General features: G+C 33.5%; 1 protein-coding gene across 3 annotated transcripts in view; it reads left to right on the top strand.

The window, feature by feature from the left end:
- The window catches only part of STXBP5L (syntaxin binding protein 5L), a 348,094-nt gene that overhangs the window by 65,764 nt on the left and 262,679 nt on the right, over positions 1-19,651 (top strand). For all 3 annotated transcript variants that reach the window (XM_053663152.1, XM_053663154.1, XM_053663153.1), the window contains exons 6-7: positions 10,871-11,005; positions 18,210-18,273. In XM_053663152.1, the coding sequence (XP_053519127.1) occupies positions 10,871-11,005; positions 18,210-18,273 (199 nt within the window). The remainder of the gene's footprint in view (positions 1-10,870; positions 11,006-18,209; positions 18,274-19,651) is intronic.

Here is a 19,651-nt window from a genome sequence, read left to right on the forward strand (position 1 = left end):
ACTGTACTAGTCAGTAGGGGTGGTAGATGCTGCTGAGTGAGCATGTGGACCGTATGGTCATTGCCATACAAAATGACTGAGCAAGTAGAGCAGTGAACCTACATCAAATTTTGCATTAAACTTGACTATTCCTCCATGGAAACCACTCAAGTGATTCAGAAGGCCATAGCTATAGGCAATTGGTGATTGGTAGCTTCATCACAACAATGCACCTGGTCATATGTCACATCTCATGCAGAGTTTTGTGGTGAAACATCAAATCATCTCAGTGACAGCCTCGGTGCAGCCCAGATTTGGGGCCCTTTGACCACTGGCTTTTTCCAAAACTAAAGTAACCTTTGAAAGGGAAGAGATTTCAGACCATCAGAGAGATTCAGGAAAATAGGACAGGGCAGCTGATGGCAAATGGAAGAACTATGTGAGATCCCATAGTGCTTACTTTGAAGGGGACTGAGGCATCATTATCCTGTGTACAATGTGCCTTCTATCTTGTATCTTCTTCAGTAAATGTCTCTATTTTTCATTTTACATGCCTGGATACTTTCTGGTCAGATTGCAGTATGTTTATCAAATTATGGAGTTATTTGATTAGTAGTGCCCCAATTCAAATACAGTTTTCTACATTAGCTTTCCTTGATTTTCATTACTGGAATTCTTTTCTCCTTTTGGACTCTTCATAGTAATTAACAATTTAACTCTTATTTTTCTTGTCTATTTGTCTTATCTCTTCTATTAAATGGTATGTCTTTAAGGGGAAAAAGAGTAGGTGTGTTGTAGTAAAAGAACAGTTCTTTTATAAAGAATTATTCAAAGTTTAGATAAATAAATGAAGTTAGACCATCTTAGATGATTTATTACAGAAGAATAATAGTGAATATGGATGTACAAAAAAGATTATTTTTCTGAGATTCACATATAACAGAAAATTCTTCATCTTATAGGAGGTAATGCTAGAAATACATTACAAATGAAAGTGACTATTAAATACAATTAAGTTCTCTAAGATAATAGATTTAGTCATTTATGGTCATCAAATATACAGCAAATGTGTAACGTCCTCTCCTTCATCTATATCAATCATCTTAAATATTTTACATTACTCTTTTTTGTGGTTCAGATAAACTCTAGGATGCTTCTTAATTGGTTGTTTAACCACCACCCATCATTTGGACATTGAACATAGATGAAACATTTTATCATCAACCGTCTAGTTTCTAGTTAATAAGTATGACAGAAAAAGTGGTATTGGTTCAAAGAATAGTTTTAATCCTATTGGGATCCTCTTTGTGTATATTCCATTGTTATTGTCCTATACAACCTGCTGCTTCAGGACTTACTACAGAAACCTGGAAGTTCTTAGAATTTTGTCTTTCATCATGTAAATGGCTATATTGAACATTATTATTCTTTTTCATGGTGGTTTTAATTTGCATCTCTCTGATGGCTAGTGGTGCTGAGAGCATCTTTTCATATGTCTCTGGGCCCTCTGTATGTCCTCCTTGGAGAAGTGTCTGTTCAAGTCCTTTGCATGTTTATTAATTGGGTTGTTTGTCTCTCTGGGGTGGAGTCGTGTAAGTTCTTTATATATTTTGGAGATCAAACCCTTGTCTGATGTATCATTGGCAAGTATATTTTCCGTACAGTTGCTTCCCTTTTCATTTTACTTCTGTCTTCATTAGCCATGGAAAAGCTTTTTATTTTAATGAAATAAAAAGCTGTTTATTCTTTCCTTTGTGTCCCTTGCTCTAGGGGACATATTGATGAAAATATTGCTGCTTGGAATATCTAACATTTCCTCCATACGTTCTCCTCTAGGGCTTTTATGGTATCGCGACTTATATTTAAGTCTTTCATCCACCTTGAATTTATTTTTTGTGTATGGTATAAGTTGGTGATCGACTGTAATTTTTTTTGCATGTAGGTGTCCAGACCTTCCAACACCATTTGTTGAAGAGGCTATTTTACTTCATTTAATGCTTTTGTCCCTTTGTCAAATATTAATTGACCACAGAGACTAGGGTTTATTTCTGGGCTCTCTATTCTGTTCCATTGATCTATGTGTCTGTTTCTATGCTAGTATCAGACTGTTTTGATTGCAGTGGACTTATAATATAGTTTGATGTCAAGTATTATGATCCCTTCTACTTTGCTCTTCTTTTTCAAAATTGCTGTGGCTGTTCAGGGTTGGTTATGGCTCCATGTAAATTTTTGAAATGTTCTATATCTGTGAAATATGTCATTGGCATTTTAATAAGGATTGTGTTGAATCTATAAATTGTTTTGGGTGGTATGGACATTTTAATGATGTTAATTCTTCCTGTCTATGAACATGGTATATACTTCCATTTATTTGTGTCTTCCTTAGTTTCTTTCTTCAGTGTTGTGTACTTTTCTCAGTACTGGTCTTTTATCTCATTGGGTAGGTTTATTCCTAAGTACTTTATTTTTCTTGTTGCTATATAAAATGGGGTTTTCCCCTGATTTATGTTTCTGATATTCCATGGTTGGTGTACAAGAAATGCCTTTGATTTCTGAATACTGACTTTGCAGCCTCCTGTTTTACCAAATTCATTTATTAGGTCAAGTAATTTTTTAGTGCAGTCTTTAGGATTTTCAATGTACATTACCATATCATCTGCAAGCAATGACAGTCTCGTTTTCTCCTTTGCAATTTGGATGCCTTTTATTTCTTTTTCTTGTCTGATTGCTGTTGCTAAAACTTCCAGTAACATGTTGAATAGAAGTGGTGAAAACAGACACCTTTGTCTTGTTTCTGATCTTAGTGGGAAAGCTTGTAATTTTTGCCTGTTGAGTGTGAGTTGGCTCTAGGTTTTTTGTATATGGCCTTTATTATGTTGAGGTATGTTCCCTCTATTCCCACTTTGCTGAGTATTTTTATTGTAAATGGGTGCTTTACCTTATGAATTCCTTTTTCTGCATCCTTTGAAGTGATCATGTGATTTTTGTCTTTCCTTTTGTTAATGTGATATATTATGTTTATTGATTTACAAATATTATACCATCCTTGTATCCCTGAGGTGAACCCCACTTGTTCATGGTGTATGATCTTTTTTAATGTATTGCTAGATGTGGTTTGCTAATATTTTGTTGAGGATTTTAGCATCTATGTTCATCAGTGATATTGGTGTGTAGTTTTCTTTGTTATTGCGTCTTTATGTGGTTTTGGAATTAGGATGATGCTAGCTTCATAAAATGAATTTGGGATCTTCCCTCTTCCTGGATTTTTTTATAGTATGGGAAGGATAAGTGTTAACTCTTCCTTAAATGTTTTATAAAATTCTCCTGTGTAAACATTTGGTCCAGGGCTTTTGTGTGCTGAGAGTCTTTTGATTAGTGCTTGGATTTCACTAGCTGTTACAAGTCTATTCTGCTTGTTTTTCACTCAGTTTGGGGACATTATATTTTTCTAGAAATTTGTCCATTTCACCCAGTTTTCAAATTTCTTGCCATATAGTTCTTAGTAGTAATTTCTTACAATCTTTTGTGTTTCTGTAGTATCAATTGTAATCTCTCTTCTTTCATTTCTGATTTTATTAATTTGCATCCTCTCTTTTTTCTTGATGGATCTACTTAAAGGCTTGTCTATTTTGTTTATCTTTTCAAAGAACCAGCTCCTGAATTTACTGACCCTTTGAATTGTTCTTTTAGTCTGTATGTTGTTTAATTCTGCTCTGATCTTAGTTATCTTTTTCCTTCTACTTGCTCTGGGCTTTGCTTGTTGTTGTTCCTCCAGTTCTTGTATATGTAGGGTTAGGCTGTGCATTTGAAATGTTTTTATCTTTATTAGGTAGACCTGTATTTCTCTATGAATTCCTGTCTCAGCACTGTATTTGCTGTGCTGCATATGTTTTGGACTGTTGTGTGTTCATTTTAATTTGTTCCCAGAAACTTTTTGATTTCTTCCTTGATCTCATTCTTGACCCATTCATTGTTAAATAGCATGCTATTCAATCTCCATGATTTTTAGTGATTTTGAGTTTTTTCCTTGAGGTTGGTTTCTTGTTTCAGGTCCTGGTGGTCTGAGAAAATGCTTTGCAAGATTTTAGCTTTCTTGAATTCATTGATGCTTGTTTTGTGTCCTGTCATGTAGTCTATCTTTGAAAATGCTTCATGTATAGACTTCCGCCAAGATGGAGGCATAGGTGGAAGCACTGCACCTTCTTCCACAACTAAGTTTAAAAACAACAAAGTTTTAGCAACAAAAATGCAGCCAAACCACAGAAAATTGAACTACATGGAAGTCTGACAACAACGAACCCTTCAGCCAAACCAGTAGGAGGGGCAGAGAGAGCAGGATCAGGCAGGAAATATCCACCAGAATGACCCGGCCATGCGACCCAGGTGCGCCAGCAGCCGTGGGTGGATCCCAGGTGTGGAGAAGAGGGCAGATCCACTGAGGGTGAAAGGCTTTGGACCCACTGAGGGCTGATCAGAGTCACACATTTGCGTGCAGATAAACCGGTGAAGGAGCTAGCAGTGAGATGGACTGCGCAGGCCCCAGCAGCAGGAAGTGGCAGAGGGAATGGCCATTGTCCCTCTCTGACCCTGCCCACACATACAGCATCACAAACTAGTGACCTGGGTGGCCCTGCCCTGGTGAACACTAAAGGCTCCTCTCCTCATATGTAACAGGCACAAACAAATCAAAACATGGCTCAAGAACAACTCATAGCCCCAGAGCCGATAAATCTAAGCAATGAAGAAATAGCCAAACTTTCAGATGCACAGTTCAAAACACTGGTGATCAGGATGCTCACAGATTGGTTGATTTTAGTCACAAATTAGAGGAACATATGAAGGCTAAACTAATTGAAATGAAGGGAAATGCACAGGAAACCAATAGTAATGGAAAGGAAACTGGGATTCGAATCAAAGGAGTGGACCAGAAGGAGGAAAAAAATGACCAAACAAAAAAGGATGAAGAAACAAGAATTCAAAAAAATGAGGAGAGGCTTAGGAACCTCCAGGACACCTTTGAACGTTCCAACATCTGAATTATAGGGGTACCAGAAGGGGAAGAGGAACAGTCACCAGTGGAAAACTTATTTGAACAAATAATAAAGGAGAACTTCCCCGATCTGGCAAAGGCAATAGACTTCCAGGAAATCCAGGAAGCTCAGATAGTCCCAAAGAAGTTGGACCCAAGAAGGAACACACCAAGGCACATCATCATCATATTAGCCAAGATTCAAATGAAGGAGAGAATCCTAGAAGCAGCAAGATATGAGGGGACAGTCACCTACAAAGGAGTTCCCATCAGACTGTCATTGGATTTCTCAAAAGAGACCTTACAGGCAAGAAGGGGCTGGAAAGAAGTATTCCAAGTCATGAAATCCAAAGACCTACATCCAAGATTGCTCTATCCAGCAAAGCTTTCATTTAGAATGGAAGGACAGATAAAGTGCTTCTCAGATAAGACCAAATTCAAGGAGTTCATCATCACCAAGCCCTTATTATATGAAATGTTAAAGGGACTTACCTAAGAAAAAGAAGATAAAAAAAGATGAACAATGAAAGGACAGCAAACTCACAGTTATTAACAACCACACCTAAAACAAAAGCAAACTAAGAGGACAGCTAGAGCAGGAGCAGAACCATAGAAATGAAGATCACATGGAGGGTTAGCAACAGGGGAGTAGGAGAAGGAGAAGGGGGAGAAGGTACAGAAAGTAAGTAGCATAGATGGTAGGTAGGAAATAGGGAGGAGGGCAAGAATAGTATGGGAAATATAGAATCTAAAGAACTTGAGACACGTGGTCATAAACAAAAGGGGGGGTAATGGTGGAGGAGGGGGTGTACAGGGTGGAGGACAATGAAGGGGGGAAATAGAACAACTATAATGGCATAGTTAATAAAATATATTTAAAATAAAAAATAAAATAAAAAAAGAAAATGCTTCATGTGCATTTGAAAAGAATGGGTATGTTGCTTATTTGGGATGAAAGGCTCGCTATATATATCAGTGAAGTCCATTTGATCTAGGGCATTGTTCAGTGATGCAATATTTTTTTGATATTTTGTTTGGAAGATCTATCCATTTTTGACAGTGAGATGTTAAAATCCCTTCTATATGTGTTTTGCTCTCTATATCTTTCTTGAATTCCTCCAAGATTTTTTATAGGGATTAGGTCAAGCAATGAAGAGGTCAACAATGATATCAAAGAAGAAATCAAAAGATACCTCAAAACAAATGAAAATGAGAACCCAATAACCCTAAATGTGGGACACAGCTTAAGCAGTCCTAAGAGGAAAAGTCACAACATTACAGGTCTATCTTAAGAAACAAGAAAAACTTAAATAAATATCATAACCCTACATCTAAGTGACTAGAAAAAGAATAACAAACAAAGCTCAGAGTGGGTAGAAGGGAGGTAATAATCAGGTTTAGAACAGAAATAAATGCCACAGAAACTGAAAACAAAATTTAAAGGATAAATGAATCCAGGAGCTGGTTCATTGAAAAGATAAACAAAATTGATGGACCTTTGACCAGACTCATCCAGAGTAAAAGAGAGAAGACCCAAACAAAATCAGAAATGAAAAAGGAGAAGTAACAACTGACACCAAAGAGATACAGTAGACTGCAAGAAAATGTTACAAAAAACTATATACCAACAAATTGGACATCTGGACAAAAGGGATAAATTTCTAGAAATACACAATCTTTGCAACTAAATCAGGAAGAATAAGAGAATCTGAATAGACAGATTACACCTAGTGAAATTGCAGTAGTAATAAAAAAACTCCCAACAAACAATAGCCCTGGACCAGAAGCCTTCACAGGAGAGTTTTACCAAACATTCCAAAAAGAAATAGCACCTCTTCTTCTCAAACTATCCAAAAAATTTAAGAGGAGGAAAGACTCTCAAGTTCACCTTATGAGGCCAGCATAATCTTAATTCCAAAACCATATAAAAACACTACAAAAAAAGAAAATTATAAACTAATACCCCTGATGAATGCCATAAACAAAATATTAGCAAACTGAATACAGCAATACATCAAAAAGATTATCCACCAAGTTGGGTTTATTCTGGGTATTCAAGTTTGCTACACTATTCACAAATCAGTAAATATGATATACTACATAAGCAAAATGAAGGATAAAAATCACATGATTAGTAAAGATAAAGGATTTGATAAAATCCAGCACCCATTATGATAAAAAAAAAACCTCTCAGCAAAGTGGGAATTGAGGGAATATACCTAAAAGTAATAAAGGCCATGAATGACAAACCCATTGCCTGCATCATACGTAATTGGCAAAAACTGCAAGCATTTGCCTTAAGATTGGGAACAAAACTGGGTTGTCTGTGTTCACCTCTCTTATTCAGCATAGTACTGCAAGTCCTATCCACAGCAATCAGACAGAAGAAATAAAAGGCATGCAAATTAGAAAGTTAGAAGTAACACTGTCTTTATTTGCAGATGGCATGATACTGTACATAGAGAACCCAAATATTCCACCATGAAACTAGTAGAACTGATAGATGAATTCAAAAAAGTAGCAGGATATAAAATTAATATCCTGAAATCAGTTGGACTTTTATATGTCAAAAATGAAATATTAGAAAGGGAAATTAAGAAAACAGTCCTATTCACAATTGCTTCAAAACTAATAAAATACCTAGGAATAAATCTAACCAAGGGCGTAAAAGACCTGTCCTTGGAAAATTACAAGACACTGAAGAGAGAAATAAATGAAGATACAAATAAGTGGAAGCACATACCATGTTCATGGATAGGAAGAATTAGCATCATTAAAACGTTCATACTACCCAAATCAATCTATAGACTCAGTGTAATTTCTATCAAGATACCAATGGTGTGTTTCATAGAACTAGAACAAAAATTTCAAAAATGTATATGGAACCATAAAAGGTTGTGCTGTATAGCAACAGCAATCTTGAGAAATAACAAAATTGTAGTAACCATGCTACCTAATATCAAACTATACTATACAGCCATAGTAATCAAAACAGCATGGTACTGGCACATAACATTGACACTTAAACCAATGGAACAGAATAGAGAGCCCAGAAATAAACCAACACCTTTATAGTCAATTAATATTTGACAGAGAAAGCAAGCTCATACAATGGACTAAAGATAGTTTATTCAATCAATGGTATCAGTAAAATTGGATAGATACATGCAGAAAAATGAAAGACTGCCTTCTTATGCCATGTGCAAGAATAAATTCAACAATAAGAAATGAAAAATAATAGGTACATGATGAAATCTTGTTGGAAATTGACCATTTGCATTTTTCTAATTGGTCTGTTTCTCTGGCATCAGAGTTACATCTAGTTCTTTCAACAATTTACTAGCTCCTTTTCTCTGTAAACTTCAGGAAATATTATAATTCAGTAACAAGTTTGGCAAGGGATTACTGTGAACTTATTCCTGTTTTTTTTAACAGTGATTAAAGAGCATAAGTAGGCTAACCTAGTAAGAGTGATAATGTTATGAAGAGAAGACTGTTAAATTTCCAGATTTCATATGTAGTAGTCATGGTTTCTCTGGTTATGGAATAAGCTCCCAGAATTGATCAGAAAGCCCCCTGTGAAGATGAGGCAGAACAACAGCAAAAAAAAAAGTCATATTATGTGGATCTCTAACCTTACAAGTTTTCTTTATACTACTTAGATGCCAAGCATCTGAATAAACAGTAGATAATTTATCATAAGTAGACAGAACTACAAAGTCTATGACAACTCTGAAATTTTTGTTTCAAATTTACCTAATTTATATTTGAACTGAACATTACTGAAAAAATAAGAAGCAAACAATGTACCTTCATAGAAAGATTGTAATTTTGCAACTAAACAAGAATAAATGTTAATTGCAGTTTTGCCGCTTTGCTGCCAGCATTGAAAATAAAAATAAAAATAAAAATTTTTTATTATAAGTAAAAAATAAAAATTCTTTTTAAAGCATATTTTATTGATCACACTATTACAGTTATCCCATTTTTTCTCCCCTTTATTCCCCTCCACCCTGCACCACCCCAACATCACCTTTCAGCATTGCCCCCACTGCTTAGTTCATGTCTGTGGGTCTTACATATATGTTCTTGGGTCCTCAATTTGCTATACTATTCTTAACTGCCCCCTTAATCTTTGATTTTAGGGAATTATGACATGTCTTGGTGTGTTCCTTCTTGGGTCCAATTTCTTTGGGACTCTCTGAGCTTCCTGGACTTGCATATGTATTTCCTTTGCCAGATTGGAGAAGTTTTTCTTCATTATTTTTTCCAAATAAATTTTCAATTTCTTGCTCCTCACCTTTTCCTTCTGGCAAACCTATGATTCAGATGTTGTAATGTTTAAAGTTGTCTCGGATGTTCTTAAGGCTCTACTCATTGTTTTTGAATTCTTATTTGCTCATTCTCTTCCAGTTGAATGTTTATTTCTTCCTTTTGTTCTAAATCATTGATTTGAGTCCTGGTTTCCTTCCCTTCACTATTGGTTCCCTGTATATATTTTTTTATTTCACTTTGTATAGCTTTCACTTCTTCCTTTGTTTTGTATCCATACTGAGTCATTTCTTTGAGCATCTTGGTTACCAGTGTTTTGAACTCTGAATCTGATAGGTTGTCTCCTTGTTGCTTAGTTGTTTTTCTGAGTCTTTGTTCTATTCTATCATTTGTACCATATTTCTTTGTCTGGGTGCACCTGTTACATTGTAAGGAGTGGAGCCTTGGGTATTCACCAGGGCAGGGCAACCCACGTTGCTGGGTTGTAGTGCTGTATGTGGGGGAGGGGTCATAAAGGGAACAATGCTGCTTGCCTGGCTCTCACCCTGAGAGCCAGGCTTTCAGTCACTTCCCCCACTACCCACAAGTGAATTGGACCCTTCTGGTGCTGATTCCCAGTGGGTAGGTTTGTGTAGATTTTAGGATCCTGTGGATCCCTCTAACATACTCTCCTGTGAGACTAGGAGTTTCTTCCAGCTCCAGAACCCCCATAGCTTTTTACAGCCAGAGGTTTTGAAGCTTAATTTCTCTGCTGTGGAACCCTGGGTTGTGCGGTCTCTCTCTCCCCAGCTGTTCCTCCCAGTTTATCCACAAGTGAATGTGGACTGCCCTGTCTGCCAACTGCTGCCTTGCTGTGAGTCCTCTTTACTCTGGCTGCCTGTCTCTACCCCTCCTACCAGTGTGGATGAATATTTCTTCTTTAACTCCTTGGTTATCAGATTTCCATACAGTTCAATTTTCTGGCAGTTCTCATTGTTTTTTGCTTCTGAATTGGTGGTTGTCCTTTGGGTTGTTCAAGGTAGCAAAGCATATCTTCCTATGCCTCCATCTTGGCTGGAAAAAATAAAAATTCTTTACTTCAGTTTCTTCTTTGTAAAACAGAAGTATATGTCTGTCATGTAGTGCTATTTTCAGAATGAGAAATATTAGTGCCTATGTTAGATATTTATTTTTAAAAAGATTTTATTTATTTATTTTTAGAGTGAGAAGAAGGGAAGGACAAAAAGGGGGAGAGAAATATCAATGTGTGGTTGCCTCTCACAGGCCCCCTACTGAGGACCTGGCTGGCAACCCAGGCATGTGCTGTGACTGGAAATTGAACCAGTAACCCTTTGATTCACAGGCTGGCTCTCAATTCACTGAGCCACACCAGCCAGGGCATAGATACTTATTTAATAATGTGTATTATCATTATGGTTTTTAATAATATATTGTTATTTATCTTATGTCCTCACTAATAACTAAATGCTGCTTGAGTACATAGTACATTTTATTATTTATATAGCTGTCACTACATAATAAGTGTGAAGAAAATATAATGCTGATTTGACATAAATTTAGATATTTTAATTTTAATTTTCTTTCTTTCAGAATTACTTACTGTCATCTACCTTTCCAGAGTAAATGGCTCTATGTTGGAACAGAAAGAGGAAATACACATATTGTAAATATTGAATCTTTCATTCTTTCTGGATATGTTATCATGTGGAACAAGGCAATTGAACTGTAAGTGTAAACTTGAGTATTACTTTATTTAGCTTAAATATTTCTTATGGCTTGTAACATATATAAAGTTGCAGTTATTTGAAACTTTAAAACTAATTTATGATTAATATGAGTGAAAATTCAAAATAATTTGAAAACATAAAGGCTTTTTACAATAAATATTGTAGTATTAACACATGCTAATTTTAGATTTTCCAAATACTGTAAATAAGTATATATGTGCCATATTTGATGATAAAATATTAATTCTAAAAGTTACACATGGCAATTCATCACATTCTTTACATTCAAATTTAGCTACTCCATTGAGAATGGCAAAGGATTGTGGCTACAGTTAGTTTTATGTAAGAATAATCATGATCAGGTCCCATACAGGATGGGACAAAAGTAGGTGTACAGTTGTGAGTATGCAAAGCAGTCTATTCTTGAATTATTAATAATTAATTATTGTATTTTCCATATGAACAACTGTAAACCTACTTTTTAAATATTGATAGCTTATTCTTCATTTGCCTCATTAACGTATTTTTTGGCGCTCAAAGTAGAATCAGTTTATTAGTATTTTTATGTTGTGATGTATATAGCTGTTTGGTATGTGGTTGATGGTAATGACTACTTTGATACTGATATTTACATTTCTGCAGGTATAAAATATGAAATCCCCCACATATGAAACTTCATGGAATTCTAAGCCATCTATTTCTAGTATATGCACAGATAAGTGTCCTGGTTAATTAGAAAAACAATTTTTCTTTAATAAATGTTTATGCTCTATGCATTATTCGTTCCTTTATATGATAAAGTTTTGACTTGAATCTGGCTCATTCTCTCATATTCTCTCATAAGTGCATAAATTATTCTTCCCCAAAACACTGATTAAAACAGACTATTTTCATAAAGTTTGACCCTTGACTGTTCCATACTGCCAGTGTTTCAACCTACACATATATTACTTAATAAGGAGGATTGTTTCTAGTTATAGTCTTATTGCAATATTCTTTTTGTATTATGTCTTAGTGAGTTTTTTATAAATGACAATTTTTTCTCTGTCATTAGATTAAGAGATGCTTCAAGGCAGAATTTTTGTTTATTGCTCTTTTCTTTCTCTTCTCACGTGGTTTATTTTGGCACTTTCTACAGAGTGGCTACTAAATGACTGACATAACCGAAGAGTTGGTATGACAGTGTTGACTTACAGTTTTCATTTGTAATTATATTTGTTATAGCTATTTTTATTACATATATTTTATCATTATGTGTATTTTTAAAGACATTTCTCCTATAAACAATTATGTCTCCACCAAAAAAGATATTTACTTTTTTTAACTATTTGGTAATGGGTTTTTGCCCTATAATCTTAGTCCTATAATAGCAATAGACAGACTGACAACAAACATTGTATTTAAAAAGTATTTCACCTGGCTGGTTCTCAGTGGTTGGCGCGCCATGGTTCGATCCCCACCCTTTCTGGTTCCCCAAAGGCAACCATACATTGATGTTTCTCTCCCTCTCTCCTTCCCTTCCCCTCTAAAGATAAATAAATAAAAATCTTTAAAAAAAAAAAAGTATTTCAAAATAATTTCACATATCTCTTAAATATCTCTTATTTATTAATGCTTGTTTTCATAGTATTGTTTTAGGATACGATAAAAACACAAGTAAACCTGAGAGATCCAATTATAGAACTTTTATAAAATTTAATAGTAATAAATCATAACAGATGTATTATTTGTGTTCAGTTGAATGATGGTAAAATAATTAAGAAGAGTTAATTATCTGAACAGGTAAAATATTTTATCACTTTTTCAGTGTTGTTTCCACATTCATTTACTTAACAAATCCTTTTCTTAATCCAAATTAATACTACCTGAAATAGTGACTTACACTCTGCCTATTTATAGCTATATAATCTATACATTATGATTTTAGGACTAATGAAGAGTTTTAAAATGTATATTATAAAGGAGGGGAAATTCAGGAAAAATTAAAGTAAAATAAAGTACTTTTATTTTTCATAATATGATCCTACACATGTAACTTGGCATCAGAATAGAATCTAACATCTATATGAATCCATTGTTTTAAAGAGTTGTGCATACCTCTGAAAATGTCCATGAAATATTCACATCCTAACTGTTTTTTGGTTTACTCACTAGATTTCCAAAAGGGTATTTTCATTTTTTATAAACATAATTTTATTTTATTTTTTAAGAGTCCTGGAGATTTTTATATAAGCTCGACAACATTCATTTTAATAATAAAATATGTGTATACAAATAGAACATAGTTATTATTTCTTTATTTGACAAAGCTTCCCATGTACTTTAAGCATATCAAGTAGGTCTAATTAGTTCAAAATTTCTTGTTCATAAGGAGAAAGAACAAATCCCCGAGGCATTCCAGGGATGCTTTGGAATGACTCAAAGCCAATTTTAGGTCAAGAAAAGTCTCTTAAAAGTTGAACCCTGGGAAAGTTGTCAAACATATTTGACCAAAAGATTATATATCATTATGAAATAATGTTATTTATTTATCCAAAGTGACAATAAAGCTGTCAAACATAAATACAGGCTAGCCAAATTTTAGTTAAGATAAAGAATATGAGTTTTTAAGTAATCAAGTGCCTGATTAATACAATGTAATACATAACCATTTAAAAATATATATATAGAATCTTTGCTTTCTAGGCATATACAGTAAAACCTGGATACAATTTTAAATACTGACTTCCAATCTCCCAGAGTCTTTTAAATGCTCTCTACCTCTTGAGACACGGAAGAAAATGCATGCTACTTACTGTTATATGTCGAGTATATGGGACAATAAAAATACGTTTAATTAAAAAGTTATTTTACCATAGAATTTTATTTTTATTTATTTTTAATTTTTATTTATTTATCTTTAGAAGGGAAGGGAAGGAGAGAAGAGGAGAAACATCAGTGTATGGTTGCTTCTGGTGCGTCCCCTGCTGGGAACTGGCCCCTGCTAGGAACTGGCCTGCAACTCAGGCATGTGCCCTGACTGGGAGTCGAACGGCGATCTTTTGGTTCGCAGGCCCGCGTTCAATCCACTGAACTACACCAGCCAGGGCTACAATAGAATTTTAGACACAAATTTTAACAATGCATTTTCTAAATATGACAATTGCAGAATTGCCTTTAAGAGATATGTGAAATTATTTTGAAGTCCTTACTTGAAATCCTTTTTTATTTGATGTTTGTTATTCACCATGTTTTTATTTTTGTAAAGTCTCCCAATTGTAATTATATTTAATTCTCAAAAAAGAAAATATATTGATGATTTGGAAATTGGAAGACACTTTCCATATAAACAGTAATGTTTGTAGAATATCTCACCTATAGCCATACCACCTTGAACACACCTGATCTCATCTGTAGAACATCTCACAAAATAGTATTATAGAACAAAACTAACATTAAAAATATTTCTGTGGGAAAATATATTCTAGTTTTTAGCACAGAAATAGCTGTTTCTGTAGGGTAGCCCTAGCTCTTTAAAAAAGGTAACTTATGTTTTTCTACATATTAAAATGTGAACATGAAATCCTGAATTAAATCATAAATATAAGTTTTTAAAAAATATTTAACTACTGCTCATTCATACATACTTATTGAGTAGTATGATATGGTAAATACATAATTTCTGCTTTCTTGGGGGCTTCCATTCTAATAAGGATGAGATTATGTAAAAGGGCAATTACAATGTACTAGAAATATATTTCTAGTGTGGCAATTCCATGAGGACACCTAATAAAGACATGGGGTCTCACAGAAGTATCTGTGAAGTAAGTTACATCTGTGCTGAGATCTGAAGGATGAGTTTCAGTCAGATGAGTGAAGAACTGAGGGGAGGCAAGAGGGTATTGCAGGAAGTGGGAACAGAGGCTGAAAGGATGGAAATGTGAGAGAGTTTTTGTTCCATGTCCAGTTTTAAGTAGTTTAGTTGGTTGAAATGGTTTGGGGAGAGGATAGCAAAAGGTAAAACTGAGGAAGTAATCTGGGTATATAACATGACAGGTCTTATAAGACAATTTGAGAAGTTTGGACTTTTTCTAAGGTCAGAAGCTTTAAGCAGAGAATTGACTGGATCAAATTTGCATTTTGGAAGATTACTCTGAATGCAGGTATGGAGAAATGAGAAAAGACTGTATTCTCCATGAATATTATGATGGTGAATTTTGGAGTAGAGATAAGTTGACATAGTGAAGAAGTAAAAGATAGAAGTGGCAAGACTTGGGTACTATGGGAAGATATAAAGATAATAGGGAGGAATTAAAAGTGACCCCCAGATGTTTGGTGTAAGCAACTGTGTATAGGTTAGGGTGCCACTTAGTGAAGGAATGCAAGAGATTGAATAGGTTGGAAATAAAATAATGAGTTCAATTTTAGGTTGGTCGATTGTATGTATTTAGAAAACATTCACCTAAATTTGTATGGGAGAATGGTAGGATGTGGTAAACAGGGTGGGGCAAAAGTAGGTTTACTGTTGTGAGTATGTGAAACAGTTTATTCTTCTATAATTATTAACTATTTATTGTTAATGAGAACAGAATTCTCATTCTCATTGAAACCATGAGAATAGGTAAGATTGTTCATGAAGAGTTTATAGGAAAGAGGTAGCAAACTAGTTAGATAATGAACCAATTCACAGATATGTTTTGTTTGGCCATCAGAATATTTAAATATGTCTGAATTATTAATTTGTAACATTTAAAAAGTTATAGAGATAAAAATTCAGATTTTCAGCTTTTCATGAAAAAGGTTCATGATGGGACAATTCTAGTCCAGCATTCTTGCCTGGCAGTCAGTGATTAACTGGAAATGAGTTATATTTATTGCTATTAGATGGGTAATATGCTATCCAGTTTATCCAGCCTATTTAACTCATTTGAAATACCTGCCTGGCTCCTATGGGCCCTTGAATTCATAACCACATCTAATAGCGGAATAGATGGCAGTCTAGGACAGAAGACAAAAGAATACCAATATTTAAGGTATAGAAACAGAAAGTTCATGAAGGAAATTATCAAGAGCCATTGTGGTGAGTGGGAGAAAGAGAAATAAATAAGGATACTTAGAAGAATTACTGGGCATTATTTGATAGATATATATGAGTTTAAGTTTATTGATAATTTTACCTGATGTAATTTTTGTGGGATTTACAGAATCTGTAGTGTACAGATGCTATTTTTATTTTTAAAGTCAACTTTTAATGGCCATAAGTTTTGCAAGGAATGCTTGGTGATTTTTTTAGAAGTTTAATGTTAGGGAAGAGATCAGAAAAATACATCAAAATGTATTTTGTATCTAGGTATTGAAATAATGAGAGATTTTTCCTTTGAACTTTTGGTATTTTCTGGGTTTTATCTTTTACAATAAATTATTTTCTTATATCATTATAGAAATCATTATAAATAGTGGAGATTTAATGCTAGATTATTTTCTGAACTTGAGTGTTTTCTGGAGTCTGAGAACTTGAATGGAAATCTTGCAAATGGTCTAACTAGTGTTTCTCAAAGTATATTTCAGTGACTTCCTTAATATAATCAACAAAAAAGGATTCTGTTGATCAATAGTTTTAGAAAATATTGAACATTTGCATTGCTCATTTGCATAATATAGCCCTAAGAAGTTCTTTAGAAAAAGAAAACATTTAATTTCCCCATTCAGGGCTTCCCAAACTTTTTTTTTATATGAAACATTGTGCAGTGCCTTATATGTTCACTAGTTTATCATGGAGTACACTTTGGTATTTGTTGCTCCAATCAAACCCAAGAGAGAGATAGGAGTTTATGATTTGCTGGATATTATTAGTTCCACAAGGATAATTGAGGCACAATGTCCCTTCTCAGAGGCATTTATACTATAATAAAACACTACATTTATGTGTGATATAACTGTTAAAAGCTCTGTAAACTTTTATAAAACCTTGTTTAGTTTCTTTCTGCCTGCATATATTCCAGAATGCAAATAGTAACTCTGATTTCTATTATTCCAATGATTTACAACAATCATAATACATACTATTTATCGAGTACATACTATGTTTTGGCATTATATTAGGTGCTATATATATATATATCTTTTAATCCTCATAATCCTTCAGTAGGGTTAGTACAACTACCTCCATTTTCAGATGAGAAAATTTAGGACAGAGGCACTAACAAAATATCTAATAACTTTGTATTTATTCCTTTGAGTTACTCAGGGGAGTCAGTATCTGGGGAATCTGGAGCTACATAATTTGTCACTTTTCTCTGAATCCAAAGAGTTTCTAAAATTTTAATCTTTATTGCTTTGTACAGAATCTTTGAAGATTTTATGTGTTTTTTTAAAATAAATTATACTGTGTCAGTATAATCATAATGAAATTAATCTGGTGCACTTAGGTCATTGAAGAAAGAATGTGGAGATGTATGAAATCGGTGGTCATATCAGGTCATGTCATATTTAGTCATGGCACAATCACATTTAACAATGATCTAAGTTAAAGTAAGAAATATCAAATAAACATGCCAGATATCATAGTAGAATAAATTTAAATTCTGTGAATAAATATTCACAGAATAAAGATCTCTTTATCAATATGCTCTTAAACTCATAATGATGTGTTACTGATTACCCTAGAAACCAGATAAATGAAACATAACCAAAAAACTTTGTTTCCCTGGTTGTTTAGTGTTCTGTATGCTGGTTATCACTAGAGAGAGAGTTGTCTTTTAAATAGAAGGAACCTCTGTACTTTTTGTAGGCACAAATCAGAGATTTTATGTCAAAATGAAATTTTAAATTATTAACTTTTCCATTTGGTTGAAACAGGTTTACAGCATCACTCTTGTGGCTGTGTATGTTTTCCTTTGTTTGGATAAATATGTGTTTAATTTCAAATTTTCAGAGGCCCTGATTTGGCAACAAACACATAAGATAATAAAGAATCCCATTGTTACGTGGATCTAAGTTTTTAAACCTGATTTTTAAAAAAATCACACCTACTTCAATAACGTTAATAGGAAAGAGAAAAGTAATCTTAAAGAAAAACAACACAAAAGTCAAAATGAATTTAAACTGAACCCCAGAATATTGGAAGTGTATTCCAGTATAATCTTAGTTTCTTTGTACCTGTCTCTAGTGGTAAGATGTTTTAATGTTTATTTTTTAATTACTTTTTTAAATTGATTTAACAGATCCACAAAGACTCATCCAGGTCCAGTTGTACATTTAAGTGATAGCCCAAGAGATGAAGGGAAAGTGAGTATTCCAATACCATTATTTTTGCATTTATTTTCTTCATTCTTGAATAAAGATATTTCTTACTACTATTTGATATCTAACATCTCTAGCACAGTTCATGACATTCAGTGTCATTTAAGATTAGAATATGTTGAATGAATGAATGAGTGAGCAAATATTAATAAATGAATGAATGAGTTATTCACTCTAATAATGGTACCAAATTAAGTCTTTAGTTTTATCTAAAGGTAAAGTTGATATTTAATTGTAGAATGTTGAAGAAGGTGTGTAACACGTGGAACAATTTTAATTTTTGGATAATCTGTGCTTGAACTTAATTATAGTTAACAATATAGTTTTTAGTTTTGTTAATCATTTGCCTCTGCTATTCAGTTTTGATAATGACAAGTAACCAATATTGAATAATCATAAATTAGCCAATCTTGATTCTTATAAGTAGGCGATAATATAGAAAATGTTCTTAGATTATAGAAATAGTCCTATTTACCTTGATTATTCATAATTTTCTTTTGATGATAAGGAAACAAAGTTAATAATATAAAAATGTCTGAAGTGTCACTTTCATGTAAATATTATGTCTTCCAATATATAATTTTGGCTATAAAGTGTAAAAACACTTGAATAAATTAGTCTAGGTTGGGTTCTTTGTTTATTTTTAAATGATAGAAACTGAACTAACCTAATAAATATTGAACCCGAAAAACAAATTGGCCTCATGGCAGTAGAAAGAATATTGGATTTCTTCAAATTTATCCATAAATACGGTATAATTCCAATCAGACGTTATCAGAATTTATTTATTTTTAAAGAACTCAAAAGTTAATTCTAAAATTCATAAGAAAAAGAAAATATTTAAGAATAGTCAAGACATTTTTAAAAAAGAAATACATTGTGATATTGGCTCAAGGGTATAAAGAAGACCAATGGATATTCAAAAATGGTTCTGGCATTTGGGGGAATTTTGTACATTTTGGAGAAGTTGTTTTAGAACATGATATACTATTGAGTAAATGGTGTTGGACAGTTGGCTATTTGTTTTAAACAAAATGGTATGTATGACCTCTACCTCATACCACTCAGAAATAAATTCTAGAAGGAGGAAACACATATATATTAAAATCACAACTCAAGAAGTTTTGAAAGAAACTGTAGGAAATGGGGCCTTACTGTGGAATAAGGATATCCTCAGGCAAGACACAAAGCCTGAAAGCTTTAAGGACTATAGAATAACAAGACAATCATGATAAGAGACAAGCATCAAAGTAGGGGCAGTATTTGCTACATATACAGCAAGAAAATAATGAATATGCAAAATATGTAAAGAACTTTACTAGATTCTTTTATTTCATAATAGAAAATAAGTAATGTCTAATTA

Source organism: Artibeus jamaicensis, unplaced genomic scaffold (genome assembly GCF_021234435.1).
Source record: "Artibeus jamaicensis isolate MK-2021 breed Jamaican fruit bat unplaced genomic scaffold, CSHL_Jam_final contig_3126, whole genome shotgun sequence".
Taxonomy (NCBI): Eukaryota; Metazoa; Chordata; class Mammalia; order Chiroptera; family Phyllostomidae; genus Artibeus; species Artibeus jamaicensis.